This window comes from Stigmatopora argus, chromosome 1, assembly GCF_051989625.1.
Source record: "Stigmatopora argus isolate UIUO_Sarg chromosome 1, RoL_Sarg_1.0, whole genome shotgun sequence".
Lineage (NCBI taxonomy): Eukaryota > Metazoa > Chordata > Actinopteri > Syngnathiformes > Syngnathidae > Stigmatopora > Stigmatopora argus.
Window position 1 is genome coordinate 29,592,892 of NC_135387.1, and position 26,909 is coordinate 29,619,800.

A 26,909-nucleotide genomic window follows, 5' to 3' on the forward strand; every position below is an offset into this window, starting at 1 on the left:
GTATATATGTATACATATATACATACATATATATATAAACACATATATATATACATATATATGTGTGTATATATATGTATATATATATATATGTGTATATATATGTGTATATATATATATATATGTATATATATATATATGTGTACATATATGTGTGTATATATGTACACATATATATATATATTTTATATGTATATATATACATATATATATACACACATACAGGCACAAAAAATATTATCACAATAAATAAAAAATATATAAAATAAATAAATTAAAAACAATAAAATAAAATACATAAATACTATACATATTTTTTTTTTTTAATTTTTATTGTGCTAATAATTTTTGTCATATATATATGTATATATATAATTTATATATGTGTACATATATGTATATATGTACACATATATACATATATATATATATTATTTTTTTATATGTATAAATATACATATATACACATATACAGGCACAAAAATATTATCACAATAAATAAAAAATATATAAAATAAATAAATTAAAAACAAAAAAACAAAAACATAAATAATTAATTTTTATTGTGCTAATAATTTTTGTCATATCGCCCAGCTTTTTGCCGAATCCCTGCCGCGGTTGCAGTGCATTTTCAATAATACCATCGCTAAATCTATCCATTCTTTTTGTGCTAAATGTATCTATCACGTTTGCGTAGTACTTTATATAGTTTTTTTTACCTTGGTGAAGGGGGTCTTGCTGGTGCAGGTGCAGGTGGGAGTGAATATGCGAGTGCTGGTGGTGGTGCGGCGTGACGTTGAACATCTGGAGCCTGGCGATGGGGTCGTTGGCCACCGTGGCCATCCTCTCGGCGTGGAGCCTCTCCGCCGCCAGCCTCTCCGGGTAGCTCATGTCCGGCCTCAGCTGGGGTCCGGCCAGCGCCAGCCGCTCGCGCTCCAACGGGTTCAAGCCCGGGTGGAAGGAGGCGAAGGGGTGATGATGCCCGGCCATGGGGGGCAAGGCGATGGCCCCGTGCCGGGCAAAGTGCTCCATGGGGTTGGCGGAAGGGTGTAGCCCATCCATCTCGGGGGGTTTGACCTCAAAACCGGGTTTCATCCTCTCCCGCAACTCCCTCTCGCGGATTTCCCGCTCGCGCATTTCCCGCTCGCGCAGTTCCCGCTCGCGCATGGCCGGGTCGGCGTTGTACAGGCCCGGCATGTGATAGGCCAGCAGGGGGTCGGCCGGGTTGAGGGACACGAAGAAGGGGTGGTTGCGGTTGCTGGGGGACATGACGTGGGGGCGGGCGTATTCGCTGAGGGTCCGCAGGGCCGGCGTGTCGGGGCCGATGTAGGGGGGCACCGCCGCGATGGTGGTGGGCGGGCCGTCGAAGTGAGGGCGCATGTGGGCGGGGCCGGCCATGGGGGGTTCGCCCATTCGGCTCTCGTGGGCCGAAGCCGAGGCTTTCTGCGAGGGGGGACACGACGGGTTGGTTTTTGTGGAAAATATAGGGGTGAAAGTGGGGAAACTCACCGCCGCTCGCTCCGCCTCCTTTTCGCGTTCCCGTTCTCGTTCGCGTTCCCTCTCGCGTTCCCGTTCTCGCTCTTTCTCTTCCCGGATTTTTTGCTCGGCGTCCCGCTTGGCCTTCTCCACGGCTTCTTCTCGTTTCTTGGCCAGTTTGGACGAGGCTAACGGGGTGAAGTAGAAGTCGGTTCTAGCGCACGAGTTGTAGCCGCGGTCCAGATGCTTGTAGAATCTGTGTTTCAAGATGAGAGTAGACAAACAAAAATCAAAATTGTCAATTACAGACACTCCCCTACTTACGAACGAGTTAGGTTCCGAGCGATTGTTCATAAGTTGAATTTGTTTGTAAGTTGATTCAGTGCTATATTTTGTATTATAATTGATGTTTAAGGCCTATATAAATATATTGAAGGTTGATATAAGTGCATTTGTATGTTTAAGGCTTGTATAAGTAACACGCATTGGTTTGTACTGAAAAAAAAAAATTTAATAAAATGGAGAGAATACATACAGTACTGTATACATACATTAGAGAGAGATTTACTAGAAACTGACCGAAAGAAGCGATCTAACGACGATTGCACAGTTTTCTTCTTTTTTTCATCATAAATGATGCGGTAGCACTGTATGGCATCATTCAATTGATTTGCAAACTATGTGCAACGTTCAATATTTGGGTCCTGCTGCTCCATCTTTCTGTTTATAAATGGTACTGACGGTCGAACGATTCAATGCCCGTCCAACGCTCACCACTCTCACGCGCATCAAGCTTCGTTATTATTGCCACTCGTTTCAAATGAAATGGCTTGCCTCTTCCTTGCAACTCCCTCAATAGAAGCCTTTCGCTTTTTACCAACCATATTCAATAATGGATGCACGAGATATTTAATGATACAAATGAAAAAGGTTCTTTGCGCACTGGAGATATGTTCATGCACTTCCGCATTGCAACGAAGAAGAAGGTAGATGCTGGGTGAGCTGAGCCCTCACAGCGCCAGCCGTCGTCGGTATTAACGGCGGAAAGAAGCACTACTCGGAAAAAAATACAAAATTGGACTTACGAACATTTTTCGACTTAAACGCAATTTGCAGACATGTTCGTATGTACCGTTGTTCGTAAGTCGTATGTTTGTAAGTAGGGGAGTGTCTGTATATGTATATGTGTATATATATACATATATATAAAATATTATATATTATTATCTTGCGTTATGCCGTTTCGTGCATGCGAAGTCTAATTTGTGCGCATATAAGCCATAGCCTCGATACAGTCATCAATTTTTTGAGCGACAATACGGCCTATATGCAAGAAAATACGGTAATTCAGGGTGAGGCAAATACAGCCTATATGCGAGAAAATACGGTAATTCAGGGTACATACCTCGCGGACTGGCTGGCATGGCTGGGCGTGTTGACGACCGTGGGCTCGGGGGAGGGACTCCTCTGCGGGGGTGGCGGGCTCTCCGGTTCCTCGGTCTCGTCCAGAGGCTCCTCCTTGATGTGCACGGGCGGAAGCGCCGCGCCCAGGCCGCCGCAGGCGACGGACGCGGGTAGCGGCATGGAGATGGAGGAGGGCGGGACGGACGCCGAGGCGGGTTGCAGGCCCGGCATGGAGCCTGACGAGGACGCCGAGGGTCCGGTCGGAGGTAGAACGGCGCCGAAAGGGTGGGCGAAGGGCAACTGCGGCGGACCGCCGGGGTGCGGCGCCCCCGCCGAGGCGGGCGCCGGAAGTGGCGCGGAAGGCTGGTGGCCGGAAGATGGCGGCAGGCTTTGGGACTGGGTGAGGATCGGGGGTTGCGCCGGCGGCGGCTGGAGCTGTTGCCCCTGAGGCATGAGTTGGAGGGGGGGCGGGTGCGCCGAAGGGGGGTGGTGCGTGGAGAGGGAGCTGAGGGGCTTGAGGGCAGGGGGAGGCGGCAAGTTGGAAGGCATCTGCGGGAACGGAGGCGCCGACACGTGCGGCGGGTGCTTGTGCGACGGCGGCGTGGGGATCTGGGAGATGGGCGTGGTCGGGGGAGGCTTGATGTGGGGCATGGACATGGGCGCCGGGGGCAGGGGCTGCTCTCGGGGAGGCGGCCCCCCGCCGTGAGAAGACGACTGCGAGGAGGCGGGGCTGTGCGGTCTCGCTTGCAAACCCCCGGGTAGCGGTAGAGGCGGGGCCTGAGACTGACTCCCGGGGAAGCCCTGGTTGGGCATCGCCAGAGGGTGTGGCATGTGTGTGGGGGGGCCCGCCTGAAGCGGGTGGGGCATGGGGGGCACGGGCCCGTGATGCGGGTTGGGTAGCGACGGAGGCGGCGCGGGGGGACCGGCGGGCGGGGCTTGAGCCAGGGGCGAGTGCGGGGAGGGGAGCCTCTGAGGGTGGAGGGAGCTTCCCGATTGGATGAGAGCCGTGGGGGCTTGAGGAAGTGGTTGGGGAGGGGCAGCCGCCGCGGGAGGCGAAGGCGCCGAGACCGCCGCGGCGGGAGGTGGAGGCGGAGCGGAGGGAGCGGCCGACGAGGGGCCGGGCTGGCATTGGATGACGGCGGGGTGCTGGCTCTGAAGGAGCAGCTGTTGCTGGGCGGAAGAGTCCGAGTCGCTCTCGTTGTCGCGGGGGCTGGGGATGCTCGGGGAGGAGCTTCGGTTGTCCTGGTCGATGTCCTTGGGGTCGCTGCTCAGCTCCTCGTTGACGCTACGGCCGTCGGAGCTCTCGCCCTCACCTTCGCCCTCGCACTCGGACGGCGAGTCCGGCCGATTCAGTTCCTGGAGAAACATGGAGAGAATTGTGAGCCAAAACAAAAACTAAAGGAAGGATTGAGGAAAATATTTGGATGTGGAGGAGTCATTGTCGGAATGTCTTTGCATCATTTCGGCGTTTCTAATATCGGCCTGATTGTTATGGGATGTTCCGGATCTGAAATTGGACCGGAATTTATCGGAAATTGGGTAATTTTTTTTTTTATGTGGCTTTTTAAAATATGCTCGCATATAAGACGCCCCCTTAAAATGGCCTTAAAATTGTAGAATTTCACAATTTCTCACGTATAAGCCGCCTCCTTAAAATTGTAGAATTTTACAATTTCTCGCGTATAAGCCGCCCCTTAAAATTGTAGAATTTTACAATTTCTCGCGTATAAGCCGCCCCTTAAAATTGTAGAATTTTACAATTTCTCGCGTATAAGCCGCCCCTTAAAATTGTAGAATTTTACAATTTCTCGCGTATAAGCCGCCCCCTTAAAATGGCCTTAAAATTGTAGAATTTTACAATTTATCTTGAATAAGCCACCCCCTTAAAATTGCAGAATTTTACAATTTCTCGGGTATAAGCCGCCCCCCTAATTCCCAATTTTTCACCTCCATATTCATGGTTTTAATAGGGAGTACAAATGTGACTTTGAAGAGAAAATCTTAAGAAAAATCATCGCACGTGCTATTTCTGAGATACTGTATGAATCAAAAGCACATTATTAGGGTCAATATCATAAGGAATTAATATGCCTGTCTTTGTAAATGCAAAATATCAAATTATTCAATTAAAAAAAAAAGTCTATCTTGATGAGAACCTGATGCTTTTTTTAAATGACAGGAATCACACTTTCACAATGTTATAAATTAAAAGCCATGTTAGCATGAATTGTTTTTTTTTTCGTTCAGGCACCCAAGTGGGCAGCTCAGGGTCCTTAAGATTTCGTATTATGTTCTTTAGGCACTTAGGCGGATCAATCATCTGTGTGTTTTTGTTTTTTGACCAAAATATGTGTAGATGAGGTCTCCCAGCGCTATTAACGAACAACATGCTAAGCTAATTCGCTAACAGTTTTATCTGTTTATCTTTTCTCTATTTTGAAATAAATGACCGTATGTCTTGCGTTATGGCGTTTGGTCTTCGTCACATGGCCGTTTCGTGCATTTCGTCTTTTTATGCGCATATAAGCCGCACCCCAGTCTTAATTTTTTGTCCGACAAATGCGGCTTATATGCGAGTAAATACAGTAAATTGACAGGTATGAACACTGACTTGTGTTTTGGTCTTTTTGGCGCTGGCCCTATCAGGTTCCTCCGTGTCCGAAGCTCCCTTCTCCCGTTGCCGTTTGACGCTCTTCAGGGGTGACGGAGCCTCCTCTTTGATTTTCTGTCGGAGCCACAGAAAGAACATTCGATTAAATATTCGGAGAAGAAACCGACAAATTTGTTGATTCGGGTTTTACTTTGCTGGGCTTCTTCACGCTGTCCGTGCTATCCGTACTGGCGGCGCTGGGCGAAGTGCGCCCGCTGGAGCGAAGATCCTCGTTGATGGGCGAGGCTCGGCCATCCGGGCTGGCCGTTTGCTTCTTGCGACCGCTGCGTAGCGTTGACATCTAGTGGTTGGGAGGAGATAGTGCAGATTGGGGTTAAAAATGTGGACGATAGGTCGAGCTAAAACTAATTTGGTGGGGAAAAAAATGTAGCGCACCGAGCCTCGGTTGCGTCGGGTCCTCATGCTATGCTTCCCGCTAAGTCCATCCTCTTCCTCTTTGACGGGTTTGAACATAAATGGCGGAGGGTCCACGGGTTTCTCGATGGGGGGCAGCTCGCCGTACTTCTTAAAGTGGATGCGGCAGTCGGTGCAAAGCAAAATGTTCTCTCTGCCCCCGTGGTGCCAGTCCTTGGAGGCTGAAAAGGCGCCAAACGGAAAGAAAAGACCAGTCAGTGAGTTGGGAAAACAAGGCAGACAGGGGTTACGTAGATTGTCGTTACAGCTGCGACGTGTTTTCGGGAATGACGAGGCTAATGAGGTCTGGGAAGTTTAACTTGGTGGGTAGCTTCGCGATGACGTCGTTAATCAGAGTGGTTAAATGAGTCGAGGGGTAATTATAATATTTCTACAATTTTCGCCCAGTTCCACAAGAAGAAGCCGGGAAATTAAAAACTGAAAAACGGGGGGAATACTGTGAAAAGTATTTCCGACGTATGCCTACGTTTTATGCGGTGTTGAGTAAAAATGCAAAAATGCAAGAAATGAAAAAACGCGAGAAAAAAAAAATATCTTAAACTGCGAAAAAATATTTCTGCAGAATTCCTGTTTTTTGTGATGTTTCGTAAAAAAAATGCTAACCAAAAAACGCAAAAACACAAGAAATTAAAAACCGCGAAAAACAGGGTTAAACTGCGAAAAATATATTTCTGCAGAATCACCACGTTTTTTGCGATGTTCCGTAAAAAAATGCAAAAAACGCAAGAAATGAAAAAACACGAAAAAAGGGTTAAACTGCGCAAAAAAAGATTTCTGCAGAATTACCAGGGTTTTTTTGCGATGTTCCGTAAAAAAATGCAAAAACGCAAGAAATGAAAAGCTAAAAAACGGGGTTATACTGCGTAAAATATTTCCGCAGAATTCCCACGTTTTTCGCGGTGTTTCGTAAAAAAATGCAAAAAAACGGAATAAATGAAAAACTGAAAAACAAGGTTAAACTGCGAAAAAATATTTCCGCAGAAACCCCACGTTTTTCGCAGTGTTCCGTAAAAAAATGCAAAAAACGCAATAACACAAGAAATGAAAAACGGGGCTATAATGCGTAGAATATTTCCGCAGAATTTCCACTTTTTTGGCGGTGTTCTGTAAAAAAATGCAAAAAAACGCAAAAACGCAAGAAATGAAAAAACGTGAAAAACTGGGTTTTTCGCATATTGACTGCCTTTTAAGGCAATTTGAAGCTTCACCCTTAAAATTGCCTTAATTTTTTTTTGAAAAATTGAAGCATTTTTTTGCGTTATAGAGTTTTGTCTTTGTCACCTTGCATTTCCATGCACGTCAAGTCTAATTTGTGCGCATACAAGTCGTACCCTCGATTCAATCATGATTTTTTTTGGCGAAAAATACGGCTTATATGCGAGAAAATACGGTACATGACCCATTATCGCCCAGGTCGAAATGGCGGCATCTTACTGGTAGTGAAGCAATGGCGGCAAGCGTATCCCTTCAGCTCTTGTTCGCTGTCTTCGCTGTCAAAGTCATCTTCGCTAGCCGAGCTGAGGTCCACTGCGTGACGGCGGAGGACAGCCGGCATCAAACCTTTGGTTTTGTTTTCTTACCTCGGCGCCACGGAGTGAGTGGTCGCGTGACGACTTTTAGATACGTACGGAATTCACTGGAGGGTGGACGGGAAGGAGTGTTGACAGGAGTGGAGGCCGTCCGGGTCTTGATGCGGCGAAACACGGGTTGGCGGCGATGTCTGCGATGGGCTCGACAGCTGGCCGCTTCGGGGGTTTTCTTCCAGTAGTAGTAGAAGGTAATCAGCTCGCCCTGAAATAAAATCACAACCCCGTGAACAAATGACTAAATAACCGGCAGTTTGCATGTTCTTCTCGGTCTGGCGTGGGTTTTCTCCGGGTACTCCGGTTTCCACCCACATCCCAAAAACATGCATGCTAGGCTAACTGTACACACTCCTCAACTTACGAACGCAATTGGTTCCGAGCGATTGTTCATAAGTTGAATTTGTTTGTAAGTTGATTTAGTGCTATATTTTGTATTATAATTTATGTTTAAGGCCTATATAAGTATATTGAAGGTTTATATAAGTGCATTTGTATGTTTAAGGCTTGTATAAGTAACACGCATTGGTTTGTACTGAAAAAAAACCATTTAATAAAATGGAGAGAATATGTACAGTACTGTAGAGAGAGATCGATTTATGTATTAGAAACTGGCCAAAAGAAGCGACCTAATGACGATTGCACAGTTTTCTTCTTTTTTTCATCATAAATGATGCAGTAGCACTGTATGGCATCATTCAATTGATTTGCAAACTTTGTGCAACGTTCAATATTTGGGTCCTGCTGCTCGATCTTTCTGTTTATAAATGGTACTGAATGTGCAACGCTCAACCACTCTCACACGCATCAAGCTTTGTTATTATTGCCACTCGTTTCAGAAGAAATGGCTTGCCTCTTACTTGCAACTCCCTCAATAGAAGCCTTTAGCTTTTTACCAACCATATTCAATATTGGATGCATGAGATATTTAATGATACAAATGAAAAAGGTTCTTTGCACACTGGAGATACATTCACGCACTTCCGCATTGCAACGAAGAAGAAGGTAGATGCTGGGTGAGCTGAGCTCTCACAGCGCCAGGCGTCGGTATTAGCGGCGGAAAGAAGTACTACACCGAAAAAGACGCGAAATACAAAATTGGACTTGCGAACATTTTTGGACTTAAACGCAATTTGCAGACATGTTCGTATGTACCGTTGTTCGTAAGTTGAATGTTCGTAAGTAGGGGAGCGTCTGTACTTGAAATTGCTGAAGTTTCACCCCCGCTTTTTTTGTTTTCTAAACACACCAGCATACCTGCTAACGTAACTACACTGCTAGCTGGCGCTACAATAGCATACCCGCTAGCGTGTTTGGCAGCTAGCATCTGTTATATTGGATTGGATTGGATAACTTTATTCATCCCGTATTCGGAAAATTTCATTGTGACAGTAGCAAGAAAAGGCATGCTAGCGTAGTAACGTTTTAGCATGCGGGCATGCTATCGTATGTCGCGGAATGCCTCGTGTGTGTTATAAAAAGAAATGGAACCCGCAATTAAGGCAATACCTGAATTTGAATTTGATTTATTTAATAAGAGACAGCACATATTAATGATTATATTCATGTTAATGAACATATATATGTAAATATGTAAGATTGTAGCCTAGGGCTAATTTCTATCTTTTGTCCCGTGTAGGTTGAAGATATACAATGACAACTACACACACACACACTATATACACTCACACAGACACTACACACCAACCACACACCACACACAGACACTACACACACCACACACACTACACACAGACACTACACACACAGAGACTACACACACACACTACACACACCACACACACACACTACACACACACCGACACTACACACACCACACACTACACACACAAACACACAGTTTTAGGCTAACAGTCAGGCTTTAAGATGATTGGCCAAGAGGTTCACGTATGCTAATTGCTATGTGAGGCATGGCTAAATGCACTGTGTTTTGAAGGGAACTACACAGTCACCTCTAGAGCCAGCCCTTGTTAATGTGTTGGATTTTTTTGTACAAAATCTTGCAGTGGAGGAGGAGCTATAAGATGGAGCATTTTGCAAACTAAGGTGGCATCGTATTTTAAACGCTTATGGTTGTGAAAATGCTATATGAAAAAGGGCAATCTTTTTAAAGTGAGACATAAATCCACGCCGGGATTTGTAGTCGGTCGGGCTGGGTATGTTTGCGCTGCGCCCTCGGCTGTCCGAGGATTAATCCAGAAGGCCGGCTGAATGCGGGGATATTAGGATCAGTGCGCGGGTGGCAGCCGTTCGAGCGGGAACAAAAGAGCACGCCAGGCTGTGCTACGGCGTTGCTAATGAGGAACGAAATGGCTCGGCGCCCTTTCACAGCAAGAGTCAATTGAACTTTAATCAAAAATTCGTCGGGGCAATTTTGCGAGCGAGCGGGGCGGGTAAATGCAACCCGCACAAAAGGCGCGTCAGGATATCAATACCCAAATGAAACATTAACACTCGCAATCGTGGAGATGAAAAGCACGCCGCCTGCAGATATTAACTGCCGCTGAGCGGATGCTAACCCCGCCCACTACCGCCGTTATTACAAATTCACGAAGGGGCGATGTGGGTGATACCCAAATCACCCATAATCTTTAAGGGACCCATTCGCCATTATCCATCTGTTAAAACGTTGAGTGGTTAATGCCTCACAGTTCTGGGGTTCAGGGTTCGATTCCTAGGTCAGACCTCACTCTATTGAGTTTGCATGTTCCCCATTCCGGGCTTGTGTGGGTTTTCTCCAGGTACTCTGGTTTCCTCCCACATCCCCAAAACATGCATGCTAGACTAATTAAACAAAAATTGCCCCTAGCTAAGAGTTATTGGTTGTTTATCTCATTGTGTCCTCCAATAATTCAAAAACATGCATGCTAGGCTAGCTGGTTGAACACTTTAAATCACCCGTAGCTAAGGGCAATTTAGAGTGTTCAACCAGCTAGCCTAGCCTAGCATGCATGTTTTTGAATTATGGGAGGGCCCCTAGCTAAGAGTGATTGGTTGTTTATCTCATTGTGTCCTCCCATAATTCAAAAACATGCATGCTAGGCTAGCTGGTTGAACACTCTAAATCACCCGTAGCTAAGGGCAATTTAGAGTGTTCAACCAGCTAGCCTAGCCTAGCATGCATGTTTTTGAATTATGGGAGGGCCCCTAGCTAAGAGTGATTGGTTGTTTATCTCATTGTGTCCTCCCATAATTCAAAAACATGCATGCTAGGCTAGCTGGTTGAACACGCTAAATTGCCCTTAGCTACGGGTGATTGGTTGTTTGTCTCCTTGTGCCCTGCGATTGGCTGGCTGACCACCAATTCAGGGTGTCCTTTGTTTGCCTGGGATAGGCTCCAGCACCCCCTGCTACTCAGAGATTGCTATTCTGATGTTATGATCAAAACATTTGACTAAAAACTGCTTTGACCGAATGATAATGAGTTGTTAACAACATCTTAATGACATTTCCTTACATCATGAGTTTCCACTATGCAGAGGCAAACCTTAAAAGTTATTTTTTATCGTTTTTTTTTAATAGTTTCAAATCTGTGCGAGTCTTGGGAATAAAAAAGAGGAACTTTAAGAAGTCGGAGGAAACCGGAGCACCCAGAGAAAACCCACGCAACCCCAGGAGAACATTCAAACTCCACACAGTGAGGACCGACTCGGGTTCGAACCCAGAACCGACAGACCAACGCACTAACCACTCGGCCGTCCAATATAACATCTACCTTTCTCAAAAAATAACAAGATGGGAAAGTGGAGAGTGTCTTTGGCTTGCCGTGACATGAAAGACCCCGCCAGCCCACGCCACCAGCCCACCCCAACACCTGCCCACTAAACCAGAACGGCCCAGTACAGAGTGTGCCGCCCGCCACTCCGCAAAAGAGGAATTGGCGACAACATAAGCTCGGCATTATGAAGCTTTTTTAGAAAGCTTCCATCTGCACGAGCATTCTGCCGCGTGGATTATCCAACATGGAAAGGGTTTACCCTCCTAACACGCCATTGGTTGCTTCCCTTCCATTTATCGACACTTAAAACGCTTCTTTACAAACAAACAGATGTGCTAGGAGAACATCGTAAAAATATTCGGCGTCTCTACTCTAAGGAAGCTCCAAAACGTAGGAAATAAGAAAAAAGACATTCAATGACAGTAATACCTTGAGATACGAGTGTCCCAACATACAAGAAATTTGACATATGAGGAAAATTCCGATTTTTTTTTGTCCTGAGGTATGAGACAAATTTGAGATACGAGCATACGAGACGGTCTGTCTCGAAGCGAAGTACCACACATTATAATGTCACATTTTATTGAAGATCATAACCACTATTTATTTATTTGTTACTTTGTGAGCGTAGGTGGTGAATTAGAACAATTAAAAACATGTTTTTCCATTGTAATATCCTATTTTTAGGTTTTTTTTCAGAGGGGGAACGGATTAATTTGTTTTTAGTTATTTAATATGGGAAAAATTGATGTGAGATACAAGTGAATTGACATATGAGATCGGTCCCAGAACGCATTAAGCTCTTATCTCAAGGTATTCATTTATCCCATTTTAGGTGGGGTTTTTTCAGAGGGTGGGAATTGATTAATTTGTATTTAGTTATTTTATATGGAAAAAAATGATTTGAGAGACGAGTAAATTGACATAAGAGCTTGGTCCCGTTACCCATTAAGCTCATATCTCAAGGTATTCCTCTATCCTATTTTTAGGTTGTTGTTTTTCAGCGAGTCGGGACGGATAAATTTCCATTTTGTTATTTTTTTGTGGGAAAAATTGATTTGAGATACGAGTAAATTGACATAAGAGCTTGGTCCCGTTACGCATTAAGCTCGTATCTCAAGGTATTACTCAATCCTATTCTTAGGTGTTTTTTTCAGCGGGTTAGAACGGATACATTTCTATATCGTTATTTTATATGGGAAAAATTGATTTGAGATACAAGTAAATTGACATAAGAGCTCAGTCCCGTTCCGCGTTAAGATCGTATCTCAAGGTATTGCTCAATTCTATTTTTAGGTGTTTTTTTCAGAAGGGGAACGTATTAATTTGTATTTACTTATTTTATATGGAAAAAATGATTTGAGATACGAGCTCAGTCCCGTTACGCATTAAGCTCGTATCTCAAGGTATTACTTTATCCTATTTTTAGGTGTTTATTTTCAGAGGGGTGAACTGATTAATTTGTATTTACTTATTTTATATGGAAAAACACGATTTGAGATACGAGTGACTTGACATAAGAGCTCAGTCCCGTTACGCATTAAGCTCGTATCTCAAGGTATTACAGCCCTTTTTTGGGGGTGATGGAATGACTCAAAGTAAATATCGTTAATGAAACATTTACAATGTACAAAACGTTGAATTATGGCGATGTTTTGGACATTCCTTTCCATTCATCCACAGGCTAATTGCTGGTTGGGAGGGTTGAGGGGGTGAGGGGGGGTATGCGACTGAAGGCGAGGGCTAAACTCCCGCGTTTACACCCTCGTCCGGCTAAGGACGGAACAGATGGTTTCTGTTTTTCCTGGCAGATTTGCGACACAGCCACAAAAGGCCCCTGCTTTGACAGGAAGCCAAACGGTTGAGGCAGTTACTGGCAGGAGCACGGGAAGAAAGCCCAAACACAGCAGAGCTCAAAAAAGGGGGAGGGGCCCAGTGCCGAGAAGGTGGAGGAAAAGCCAGCGGTGGGTGGATAGCAAAGGCCAACAAAAGCGCAAAATCCGACCCAAAAGCGCCTTAAAATACAGCAAATCTTTAGGCAAAATATCGGGTGTTTCGAAAATACAGCTTCTGGTTTAAGGTGTCTTCATATCTGGCAACCTCGGCCAATAGCTCAGCCCCGTTACGCATTAAGCTCATATCTCAAGGTATTACTCTATCCTATTTTTTGGTGTTTTTTTTCAGCGCGTCGGAATGGATACATTTTTATATAGTTATTTAATGTGGGGAAAATTTGATTTGAGATACGAGTGAATTGAGGTATGAGCTCGATCCCGTTACACATTAAACTCATATCTCAAGGTATTACTCTATCCTATTTTTAGGTGTTTTTTTCAGGGGGGGGGAACGGATACATTTCTATTTAGTTATTTTATATGGGAAAATTGATTTGAGAAACAAGTAAATTGACATACGAGCTCAGTTTAATTACGTAATAAGCTCGTATCTCAAGGCATTACTCTATCCTATTTTTAGGTGTTTTTTTCAGCGGGTCGGAACAGATACATTTCTATTTAGTTATTTTATTTGGGAAAAATTGATTTGAGATACAAGTAAATTGACATAAGAGCTCAGTCCTGTTACGCATTAAGCTTGTATCTCAAGGTATTACTCTATCCTATTTTTAGGTGTTTTTTCTAGCGGGTCAAAACAGATAAATTTCTTTTTAATTATTTTATATGGGAGAAATTTATTTGAGATACGAGTAGATTGACATACAAACTCTGTCCCGTTACACATTAAGCTCGTATCTCAAGGTATTACTCTATTTTTAGGTGTTAAGGCACATTTAGATTAGATTAGAATTTTATTTCATCCCATATTCGGGAAATTTCATTGGTTGCAGTAGCAAGACAGACACAGAAGACATTGTAGACCTAGTTAAAAAAACTCAAGCAACACACAGGAAGTCAACAAGGTGGACTCGAAATTCTAAAATGTTTCCCATAGTGGACGGGGTGCCCAATCAGTCGGTGCAGTAAATTCAAGAATCTGTAGATGTCGCTGTTTGACGCTGACAGCTTGACATTGCTTGCTGACACGCTATATTTATATAGTGAAAAGGCGGACATGATTGACATATCATGCTTAAAGCATGACAATATTAGCAGTCGACAATGACATTTTCGTCTGCTACCAATGACCGAGACCTTCCGGATTAGAGCCGAAATGGGTAAAACGAGACCAGTTAAAAAAAAAAAACAATGTTTAAGAACATTTTTCCCCGTACAAAAGCCGTTATGCAATTTGACATGATCAAAAAACCTTTAAAACACAGGAAAAACGTCTAAGTTGCCAGGTATGTGACTTGTATAAACATCCTAATAAGTGTGCTCTTCCTGTTTACGGATTTGCACTAACCAATAAGCTCGGCTTTTATCTCACCAAGGTGAGAGTTTAAACCCGGGGTGTCAGACTCGGGTTGGTTCGCGGGCCGCGTTAACGTCAACTCGATTTCATGTGAGCCGGAACATTTTATATTATTTATATATGTATATATATATATATATATATATTTATGAATGGATTAAAAGAACTGGGTTAAAAGCCATATATATAAGAATATTCAGTTTTTTATAGATCTAAAAATATGTTTATTTTAGGTTTTTTATATATTTTTAGATTTTAAAAAATGATTTTTGAACAAAAAACACAGAAAAAATTATTAAAATATTACAATTATTGATTTAAAAGGGGGAAAATCAGTAAATTTAATATACATCGGACATTTTAGATATAATATTTAGATTTTTTTTAATAAATGGATTACAAGAGCTGGATTAAAAGCCCTGAATATTCAGTTTTTATAGATCTAAAACAATGTTTATTTTAGCTTTTTTATGTATTATTAGATTTTAAAAAATGATTTTTGAACTAAAAACACAGAAAAAATGGATTTAAAAATGACAATAATTGATTTAAAAGGGGGAAAATCAGGAAATGTAATATACATCTCTACTCTTCATTTAAATTTGATCCTAAAACAGAAAGTCGGCACTCATCATTTACTTTCCCGGCCCACACAAAATAATGCGGCGGGCCAGATTTGGCCCCCGGGCCGCCACTTTGACACATGTGCTTTAAACTATATCCCAGCATGTGGTTTTGCCAAACAGTTAATATTTTTCTGCAAAAAAATAAAATCCAAGTGACTAACAGTGAGTCATAGCCTAAAAATCTCACTGACGTAGCGATTAGCTTCAACGTTAGCGCCACGTTTCGCACTCGGGCCCAAAGAAAGACGAATAGGAGATGCCTCGTGGTCTCTGAATAGTCAAAAGACCTTGGTTGGGAGAGCAAACGCGGGTGTGAAAGGCGGTTCAAAAAGACAAGCCTTCCCTGCTGCGCGCAGCTTTTCAGCGGGAGAATGACTGAATAAGCTTTGCTTTCACAGGTCAGGGATGCTCAGGCTGAAGAATCAGCACTCGTGTTTTTCCTGCTCTAAGCGCTTTTCCCAATGAAAGCGAACAGAGGCCTTTTTATGCGGGAGGCTCAAACCCGCATGTTCTGCTGATAAGTCCGTTCCCCAAAAAAAAAAAACAACAACGCCAACCCCGATTAACTGAACTATAGCTCGCTAAGCTCCGCCTCCCACCCCCCAAAAAATTGCCCTTGCCGCTGAAAACAATATCGACAAGGTGACATCACAACCCGAATATTAGTTCGGGTATCGGCGCCCGTTTGGGACTATTTTTGTATTTTTTGACATAATCGGACAAATTAATGATAAATTTAATTAATTAATTTGACCATTAATCAATCGATTGGAAAAGTTGGATTTTTTTTGGAATGACCTTCCCAATTTCATTCATTTTCTGATCCGGTTATCCTCACAAGGGTCGTGGGGGTGCCGGAGCCTATCCCAGCCGACTACAGGCACCCTAAATTGGTGACCAGCCAATCGCAGGGCACAAGGAGACGGTTAACCAATCATAGCTAGGGGCAATTTAGAGTGTTTGACCAGCTAGCTTAGCTTAGCATGTTTTTGGGGACTGTGGGAGGAAAGCAGAGTACCCGGAGAAAACCCATGCAAGCCCAGACAGAACATACAAGACCGACCTGGGATTGAACCCTCGACCCAAGAACTGTGAGGCAAACATGCTAACCACCTGACCGGCGAACCGCCCTTTAATGATTGTAATAAACAACAAAGTTTTAAGTAAAAATTAAGCCAAAATGAACAACTAAATCCTTCAAAAATAAGATTTTAGCAAACTATGAACATGCAGGTGAAAATTGTGAATCATGGGGCGGCTTATACGAGGGAAATTGTCAAATTTGTCTCGTATTTCATAACTAGCAAATCATCGGGTAATATCGTAAACATAACATTTCTTCACTTTAATACAAAGTCCTTTGTCATTTACTGGCTACATTTTTTACTGGTTTAAAAAATTTATTGAAACTGCATTCAAATTGGGTGGACAAAAAAATGTTTAGTTAAAAATTGGTCAAAATGTCCCGACTTTGTATGAAAGATGTGAGGAAACACACAAAATGAGAGAAAATTATAAGGACATGATTTATTAATGTCTTAAAATAAATAAAGCAAATGAAAATGTGCCCTGCGCCACAGAAATATTTCCCCTTGCGACCATTATAGATGTAATACCCGTGTTTGTCCGCCAGATGGCGGCAAGAGCCGGTTCTACCAGGGCCGAAAGCCGTCCACTTTGTAGTACATGTTAGACTTTTACGTGTGCCCTATGTGTGTGTGCAAAATATGTGCCACGTTGCATTTGTAGTGTTTAATCGCTTAATAAGGGGAATTCAAAATGAAATAACGGATAAGGAAATGCATTTACTTTTGGGGGGATTCCGTAACTTGGATCTTTTTTGTATCTCGAGTCACTCATTTGCATATAAAAAAAATTGTAACCTGAAATTTTACAACCTAGAGCCATTCATAAGTAGAGGTATGACTGTATATGTTGACTAACATGAAGATGAATATATTCATTAATATGTGCGGTCCCTAATTAAATAAATCAAACTAAAGCTGCACTTGTTTGAAAACTCGTTCTCCGTGACACCCGCTCCGGCCGGACTCGAGCAAATGGTGGCGGCGAGGCCCGCCAGACGACACACCCACTTCCCCCGATGGGCCTTTGCCATTTTATATGAAGCATTCCTGAGCGTTAGTCAGGCCTGCTTTGTTTACACAGCGCTGGGTGCTTAACCCTCAGTTCTGGCTCGTCGGAGCCGGGGCCGGTGCAGCGAAATACAGAAATACCTTGAGATACGAGCTTAATGTGTTACCGGACCCGTGTGTCAAAACACTCATATCTCAAATCAAGTTTTCCTATATAAAATAACTGAAATTACAGTCATACCTCTACTTACGAATGATTCTAGGTACGAAAGTTTCAGGTTACGATTTTTTTTATATGCAAATGAGTGACTCGAGATACGAAAAAAATCCAAGTTACGAAATCCCCACAAAATTCAATGCATTTCCTTATCCATTATTTTATTTTGAATTCCCCTTATTAATCAATTAAAAACTACAAATGCAACATGGTGCATATTTTCACACACACATAGGGCACACGTAAAAGTCTAAAATGTACTACAAAGTGGACGGCTTTCTGCCCTGGTAGAACCGGTGCTTAGCGCCATCTGGCGGAAAAACACGGGCATTACATCTAGAACGGCTGCGGAGGGAGATATTTCTGCGGTGCAGGGCAAATTTTCATATGCTTTATTTATTTTAAGACATTAATAAATAATTTCCTTATAATTTTCTGTCATTTTTGTGCACTTTCATACAAAATTGGGACACTTTGACCAATTTTAAAGGATTTAGTTGGTAGTTGTGTGAGGACCGTGGAACGAATTACAGAATTTACATATAAAGTACACCTCTACTTACGAAATTTTCAATTTACGATAAAGGTCTTGGAGCCAATTAATTAATTACGACTGTAAGTTTGAATCTTACGTGGGAGAGACAGCCCAGTCACACGTACACCACTCAAGTTTTTGTACTATTTCATGCTTAATATCGATTGTCATCATACACTTTATCTTAATACTACCCTTCATTGCACCGGCTCGCTTTGGACCCTTGTTTTTTCACTTAATTCTGCACTGATTAATGCAGAACACACGTAAAAAAATCCAAACTGTACAGCCAATGTTCGTAGATATCTTTACGCGAAAGACAGAGCGATGTTGTTACCATAAGCAGCCTCTCGCATACTGGGCCACCTGGCGGCCACATGTGGAACCGTCTCGTATGCTCGTATCTCAAATTTGTCTCGTATCTCGGGGCAAAAATCGGCTCGGAATTTTCCTCGTATCTCAAATTTCTCCAATACTGAGACACTCGTATGTCAAGGTATTACTGTAGAGCAAGGGTGTCAGACTCTGGTTGGTTCAGGGGCCGCTTTAACGTCAACTCGATTTCACGTGGGCCGGACCATTTTAGATATAATATTTAGAATTTTTTTTATAAATGGATTAAAAGAACTGGATTAAAAGCCTTGAATATTCCGTTTTTTATATATCTAAAACAATGTTTATTTTAGTTTTTTTTAAAATATATTTTTAGATTTTACAAAATGATTTTTGAACTAAAAACACAGAAAAAAATTATTTAAAAAAATTACAATTATTGATTTAAAAGGGGGAAAATCAGGAAATTTAACATACATCTATACTCTCCATTTTAATTTGATCCTAAAACAGAAAGTCGGCACTCATGATTTACTTTCCCGGGCCACACAAAATGATCTGGCGGGCCAAATTTGGCCCGCGGGCCGCCACTTTGACACCTATGCTGTAGGGTCCAACAGTCGAAACGGACTAGAATTGGCCCCCCGAAAAAAACGAAGGGCCTTCACACTCTATGCTATAGCTGAAAAAAAAATAGTGATCCGGACTTGGCTAAATACATTAAATAGATAAGTGATATGCTTCTTTTATATCATATGGAGCTAAACAGGAACGTGTGGCGGGTGCGTACATGCTAGTAGCGAGAACATGGAGATTTATTGTTGGACTCGTGTTCTAGAGGTAGGGATTTACACGAGGGGGAGGAAATAAACAAGAGCTTTCCTGCGGGTATTAGCCGCCGCTGGCTTCCATCAGCACAAACGCAAGTTCAATCAGAAGCCAAGTTTTTTCCAGCAGCTAGCTAGCTGCTAGCAGGTTAGCTAACATCTAGCTTTTATTCTTTACTCGCGGTTATTTACCGTATTTTCTCGCATATTAGCCGCCTCCGCGTATAAGCCACACCCTTAAAATTGCCTTAAAATGGTTGAATTTGACAATTTCCCTCGTATAAGCCCCCTCCCCCCGATTCACAATTTTTACCTCCATATTCATGGTTTTAATAGGGAGTACAAATGTGTTACTTTGAAAGGAAATATTAAGAAAAATCATACGAGATACTGTATGAATCATTAAGCACTTTATTAATTAAAGGTCAATATCATATATTTTTTTACATTATTTATTTATGTATTTATTAACTTTTTACCTATTTATTTATGTTTTATGTATTTAGGTTCCATTTTTTGGAGGTAAATTTCAACACTTTGAATAGAAAAGTCTCAGATTTTTTTGGACAAAATTTTTACGCTGTTGCTAATCAATTAGCATCCATAAGAGTAAAAGAAATAAGAAATAAAACAATGGAGCTAGAGGTACATTGTAGCTTCCAGGTTAGCGGACAGCCATATGCACAAATCAAAACAGCCACATGTAGCTCGCGAGCCATAAGTTGCCTACCCATATTTTGGTAAATTTCAACACTGAATAGAAAAGTCTCAGAATTTTTTGGACAACATTTTTACACTGTTGCTAATCAATTAGCATCCATATGAGTAAAATGTATTTTCCTGTGTCTGTATTCTCACCTTCTTGCTACTGTGACAGTGAAATTTCCCAAATACAGGATGAATAAAGTCATCTAATCTAATCTAAGGAAGTTAATATGCCTGTCTTTAGTACTAATAGGTTAGGGAAAATCTTAAGAAAAATCATCGCACGTGGTATTTCTAAGATATTGTATCAATCGAAAGTATCGTTTGCTGGGTGCAATAATAGCATGAGCTACACATTACGCCGGTATCAAGGCTGATATGTTAATAATCAACCGCAAGACCTTCAATCAGCCTTAAAAACTAATAAAATGTCCTGACATGGTAAACACTACCAACACATGTACCAAGGCTACTCGCGTCTGGCCAATCAGAGCATGTTTAATTACGGTAAGCTCAGTTTATTCATGTTTTATGCAAGATACGGTTTATTTTTTCTTGAATTTCATTCATAGACGTCAAAATAAATTTTGTTAAACATTGTCTTGCGTTTTTTTTCTGTCACCTTGCAGTTTCGTGCATGTCAAGACTAACTTGTGCGCATATAAGCCGCACCCCTGATTCAGTCATCTTTTTTTGAGCTACAAATACGGCCTATATGCGAGAAAATACGGTAAATCAGGGTGAGGCAAATACGGCCTATATGCGAGAAAATACGGTAATTCAGGTGAGGCAAATACGGCCTAAATGCGAGAAAATACGGTAATTCAGGGTGAGGCAAATATGGCCTATATGCGAGAAAATACGGTAAATCAGGGTGAGGCAAATACGGCCTATATGCGAGAAAATACGGTAATTCAGGGTGAGGCAAATACGGCCTATATGCGAGAAAATACGGTAATTCAGGGTGAGGCAAATACGGCCTATATGCGAGAAAATACGGTAATTCAGGGTGAGGCAAATACGGCCTATATGCGAGAAAATACGGTAATTCAGGGTGAGGCAAATACGGCCTATATGCGAGAAAATACGGTAATTCAGGGTGAGGCAAATACGGCCTATATGCGAGAAAATACGGTAATTCAGGGTGAGGCAAATACGGCCTATATGCGAGGAAATACGGTAATTCAGGGTGAGACGGCCTTTTTGAGCACAAAAATGAACTAGTGCGGCCTACATGATATCTAGTTGTCAAGAATGAGGCCCGCGAACCAAGGTTTGACACCCCTGGTCTATAATAGGAGCCTGAGATTTTGTATTTGCATTGTTTGGTCCCAAAAGAACGGAAAATGAAGTGGCAAAATGACAAACTAAACTGATTTGGACGAAGTTTGCACAACTTAAGGAATCCATTTTTTTCTTCCCAGTCCAAAGTGTGCAAGTTTGGGGCAATGTGTGGATAAACACACTTTAGCAACACACACTACACACTGAAATCGTGTGTGTTTCATCGGGGTCACAATACAAGTGTTAATGATTGGTCTGCTGAGATTTCACTGGTCACACACTTGCTGATAATTAACCTTTTTGTATTTACTTCCTTCAGATATATTTTTTAAAAATCTATTATCAACCAAAAAAGTTGCAATACCTCCAATTTGACTGACAAAAAATTGAGTATTTTTTTATGGTATGGATACAAATATTTCATGTTTATACATTAAAAAAATAAGAAGCAAACGGTACCGTTTCTTTGTTTGGCAGGAGTTCTTTCCGGATCCTGAAGAAGTTCTTCCCGAACTGTCTCAAGCCTTTAATGAAGCGCTTCTGCAAAAATATGACAGAAAAAGACCCCCGTTAGCAAAACGTCGCATTCCGTAAAACTGCCCCCCAAAAAAAAAACATTTCACTTGACTGCCCTTTAATTCGTGCATTGAAAAAACCCATAAAGCCAAAAAAAATCGGGGCGCAAACATTGAAACGTCAATTATTTTATTATTTATTGACTTATTTTCACTTTCTTGCAACAAAGTGAATTTCCTTAGTACGGGATGAATAAAGTTTTTTTTTTTAAGTAAAAGAGAGGGAATGACAAGTAGGGCAACAACCCGATTTTTTTACGACTAAAACAAAAGACACATGTTGATCCCAAAAAGTTACATTCAAAAAGTACACCCAAAAACACCCCCCTTAAAAACCCACAAAATGTCACCAAACCATTTTAAAAACCATTCCTCCATCCCCAATTTTGCTTAAAAGATAAAATAACAACCCCAAAAAAATGAAAACACCCAAACAGATGCCTTAAAATCCCACTTTTGCCAAGAACAGCAAAATAAACACCAAACCAAAATCTGTGTCCCCTTTTTATTCCTAAACATCCAAAACATCAATTCCCCTTTAAACGGCGCAGACGGCGATCCCAAAAAACATCGAAGCTGCGAACATTCATACCCAGCCGAGCAGACGACTCACAGATTTACGTTTCCACTCCCAGAGAATCGCCGCGGTCCGTTTTCCAGCGAGTAACTCCCGCAAAAGTCCCGCCGTATCAACCCACGTTTCAACATCCAGCCGGCGGAAAAGGACGAGTCGCAAAGTAAATCCACGACGACTCCGATGTTCCGCGGCCGCTTTCCCCCCTCTTGTTTTTTTTTTTTTTTTTGGGGGGGGGGGGGGGGGGGGGGGCGTGGTGGAGGGGGGGACAGCAAGAAATAGCTTGTCACCCTCGCTCTTCCACTACAAAGGGGAAGGCTTTACATGTGATCTTTCTGCAAGAGAGCCTCTGGTTTTTCGGAGCTGGAGATAAAACCCGGACCGGAGTTTTGGCGCTTTTGCCGTCTGTCCGTGCGCGGGAAAGCCGGGGTTCAGACGACGTGAATACCCGCGGTTGGGGTCTGCGACGAGACGTTCAAGAGACATGAAAGCGTGAAGGGAGGCTGAGGAAATACGCCACGCCTGGGGAAAGGTTCTCGGACGTGGAAAAGGGGGACGGGGGCGAGAACGAAAACCAGACACGGAGTTTAGGAGTTTATTTTCCATGCCGCACGCTGAAGGTTATGTAACCAAAACAATGTTTACCAGGGAGAAAATGATGGAAATATGAGAGACGGCTATAAACAACGGTCTTTATTGTGATTTAAATGGGGAAGAAATGGAGGGAATTGGACGCAGGGGATGCTGGAGGGGAATTTGGTTGGAAATAAAGGAGATGTATAGCTAAGGAGGAGGTCAAGGGTCAAATATTTTTGGCATATTTTTCAATGTTTTTGCTTGGGTTACATTCAGAATTTAGAATATATGAAAATAACTGCTGTTTTTTTTGTTATTTCAAGACTTTTAAAGGACAAAATGATAGGTAAAGTGTAGTTTTGAACATCTTATTGGATATACAGTGAGACCTCTACTTACAAATTTCTTTATAACTTGATTTTTTGTAAGTAGAGGAGTATTTTATAGGTAAATTATTTCATCCCTTTTAAAGGACAAAATGACAGTGAAACCTCTACTTACAATTTTTTTTCGTAATTTGGATTTTTGTAAGTAGAGGAGTACTTTATAGGTACATTCTTTCATCCCTTTTAAAGGACAAAATGACAGTGAGACCTCTACTTACAATTTTTTTTCGCAACTTGGATTATTGTAAGTAGAGGAGTATTTTATAGGTAAATTCTTTCATCCCTTTTAAAGGACAAAATGACAGTGAGAACTCTACTTACAATTTTTTTCGTAACTTGGATTTTTGTAAGTAGAGGAGTATTTTATAGGTAATTTTTTTTCATCCTTTTAAAGGACAAAATGATAGAGACCTCTACTTACAATTTTTTTTCGTAACTTGGAATTTTTTGTAAGTAGAGAAGTATTTTATAGGTAAATTCTTTCATCCCTTTAAAAGGACAAAATGGAAGCTAAAGTGTAGTTTTGAACATCTTCACGGATATACAGTGGGACCTCTACTTACAATTTGTTTTCGTAACTAGGAATTTTGTAAGTAGAGGAGTACTTTATAGGTAAATTCTTTCATTTGATCCACGGTCCACAAAAAAATTACCATCTAAAAAAACAGGAGTTGGGAAGCCATTTTTTCAAAATGCTATTTCTTTAAAAGTCAAAATACATGAAAATGTGTGCTTTTATTTTCGGTCATTTCAACGCTAAAAGTACAAAAAGTCTCAGAATTTTTTGGACATTTTTTTTTACTCTTGCTAATCAATGAGTATCCATGAGAGTAGGAAATAAAAATTTGAGGTACATTTTTAGCTTACAGGTTAGCAGACACCCACCAAAAGAGCCACATGTGGCTCGCGAGCCATAGGTTCCTTTTTTTGGGTAAATTTCAACACTTTGAATAGAAAACTCTCAGAATTTTTAGACATTTTTTTTAACGCTGTTGCTAATCAATTAGCATCCGTAAGAGTATGAAATGAACAATGGCACATTTGAGCTTACAGGACAGCCTTATGCACCCATCAAAAGAGCCACATGTGGCTCGCAAGCCATAGGTTGCCTACCCATATTTTGGTAAATTTCAACACTTTGAACAGAAGTCTCAGATTTTTTTAAACAACATTTTTACGCTATTGCTAATCAATTAGCATCCATAAGAGTAAAATGTCTGTATTTTCACCCTCTTGCTACCGTGACAATGAAATTACCCGAATACGGGATGAATGAAGTTATCTAATCTAATTTAATCAAATCTAATCTAGAGGTACATTTTTTTACAGGTTAGCGGACAGCCGTAAGCACCCATCAAAACAGCCACATATGGCTCGCGAACCACAGGTTGCCTTTTAAGTCATTTCAACACTTCAGATCGAAAAGTCTCACATTTTTTTTATAACAAAATTGTTACATTATTGCTAATCAATGAGTACCCACGAGAGTATGAAATAAAAATGACGGTGCTATCGGTACATTTTAGCTTACAGGCTAGCGAGCACCCATCAAAAGAGCCATGTGTGGCTCATGAGCATTGTTTCCCAACCCCTGGACTAGATGTTAACGACATAAATAGCCAGATATAAAAACTGAAATGGTTCCGTTACCTAAATTCCGACTCACGGTGAGGTATTTGATTAGCCACCAGATGGCGCCGTCGACAACCAGCACGTCAAACCACGCCTGACGGATGAGTTTGCCAACTAAAAAGTGCAACTCACTCGAAAAGTGTCCAATTTTTGACCCGGAACGCTTCAGTTTTTAACCCAAAACGGCAAGCTAACAAACTGAGAAAAAGTTAGCCATGAGCTTGAGCTCTCTTTCTATCTCCGTCCTAATTATGTCACCTTAATTACGTTCCCAACTATATAATTTAGAGTCTGTCATGTGCTCCCCCCCACCTCTTCGTCACTGGAGTTTTTTTTCCCCTTCCCTCGCCGCCTCCCTCTCTACACGTCGGCTCCGGTTTTAAGACTCCATTTCGGCTCGCCGCTCTCCAGCCGAGCTAATAAATCATCCGCCAATCTGCGCCCCGAGTCGCTCTGCCCCTGCTCCTATGGCTCGGCCCCCCCGTTGCCGGGCAACTCGGCGCCGGAGGCGGGGTTCGGAGAAGTGGGAGAGGAAAAAAGAAGAGGGGGGGGGGGCTTAAGGCTGGGAGGGCGACCAAATGGCAAGGCGCCGCCGTGCAGAAATGGCGTTCCAGAAAGGAGGCGCATTCGGGACCGCCCCGAGTTTCCTGTCTCCATTGTGAGGTGGACGAGGGGGGGACAAAGAGGGGGGACGGAAAAAACTCAAAAGGTCTTTCTCGCCTATGGCCACTTCCTGCTTAATCGCACAATGCTGGAAGTCATGGAACTGGTTTAGAGTTTGAGTTTGACTTCTTTAAAGAGGGACAGCACATGTAAATGAACATACAGTCATACCTTGACATACGAGCAATTTGAGATACGAGTTTTGAGCAAATATTTATCTTGAGATAACTTTACAGGAGGGAGATGCGGCGAGACTTTCACGTCTCGTATGCTCGTATCTCAAAATGTATGTCGTATCTCAAGGCAAACATTTGATCAGAATTGTACTCGTATCTCAAATGGCTCGTATATCAAGGTATTACTGTATCAATAAAATGTCATGTGAAGATCTGCTAAAATCCAAACTTTATTGTCAACTAATGACGAGCAAAATATGGTTTAACTATGTAAACAATACAGTCATACCTCGACATACGAGTAATTTGAGATAGAAGCAATTTGAGATACGAGTTTTGAGCAAATATTTATCTTGAGATATCTTTACAGGAGGGAGATGCGGCGAGACTTTCACGTCTCGTATGCTCGTATCTCAAAATGTATGTCGTATCTCAAGGCAAACATTTGATCAGAATTGTACTCGTATCTCAAATGGCTCGTATATCAAGGTATTACTGTATCAATAAAATGTCATGTGAAGATCTGCTAAAATCCAAACTTTATTGTCAACTAATGACGAGCAAAATATGGTTTAACTATGTAAACAATACAGTCATACCTCGACATACGAGTAATTTGAGATAGAAGCAATTTGAGATACGAGTAAAGTTTTGAGCAAATATTTATTTTGAGATATCTTTACACGAGGGAGATGCGGCGAGACTGTCACGTCTCGGCAACCAGGCTGTCTCATATGCTCGTATCTCAAAATGTATCTCGTATCTCAAGGCAGACATTTGATCGGAATTGTACTCGTATCTCAAATGGCTCGTATGTTGTGGCACTCATATGTCAAGGTATTACTGTATCAATAAAATGTCATGTGAAGATCTGCTAAAATCCAATCTTTATTGTCAACTAATGACAAGCAAAATATGGTTTAACTATGTAAACAATACAGTCATACCTCGACATACGAGTAATTTGAGATAGAAGCAATTTGAGATACGAGTAAAGTTTTGAGCAAATATTTATTTTGAGATATCTTTACACGAGGGAGATGCGGCG

General features: G+C 41.9%; 1 protein-coding gene across 5 annotated transcripts in view; it reads right to left on the reverse strand.

The window, feature by feature from the left end:
• rerea (arginine-glutamic acid dipeptide (RE) repeats a) overlaps positions 1 to 26,909 on the reverse strand; it is a 188,663-nt gene that overhangs the window by 4,364 nt on the left and 157,390 nt on the right. For all 5 annotated transcript variants that reach the window (XM_077615585.1, XM_077615591.1, XM_077615578.1 and 2 more), the window contains 9 exons: positions 21,739 to 21,819; positions 7,594 to 7,756; positions 7,400 to 7,492; positions 5,927 to 6,126; positions 5,682 to 5,831; positions 5,492 to 5,605; positions 2,882 to 4,236; positions 1,510 to 1,732; positions 720 to 1,443 (listed from right to left, as the gene is read on the reverse strand). In XM_077615585.1, coding sequence (XP_077471711.1) covers positions 720 to 1,443; positions 1,510 to 1,732; positions 2,882 to 4,236; positions 5,492 to 5,605; positions 5,682 to 5,831; positions 5,927 to 6,126; positions 7,400 to 7,492; positions 7,594 to 7,756; positions 21,739 to 21,819 — 3,103 coding nt within the window. The remainder of the gene's footprint in view (positions 1 to 719; positions 1,444 to 1,509; positions 1,733 to 2,881; positions 4,237 to 5,491; positions 5,606 to 5,681; positions 5,832 to 5,926; positions 6,127 to 7,399; positions 7,493 to 7,593; positions 7,757 to 21,738; positions 21,820 to 26,909) is intronic.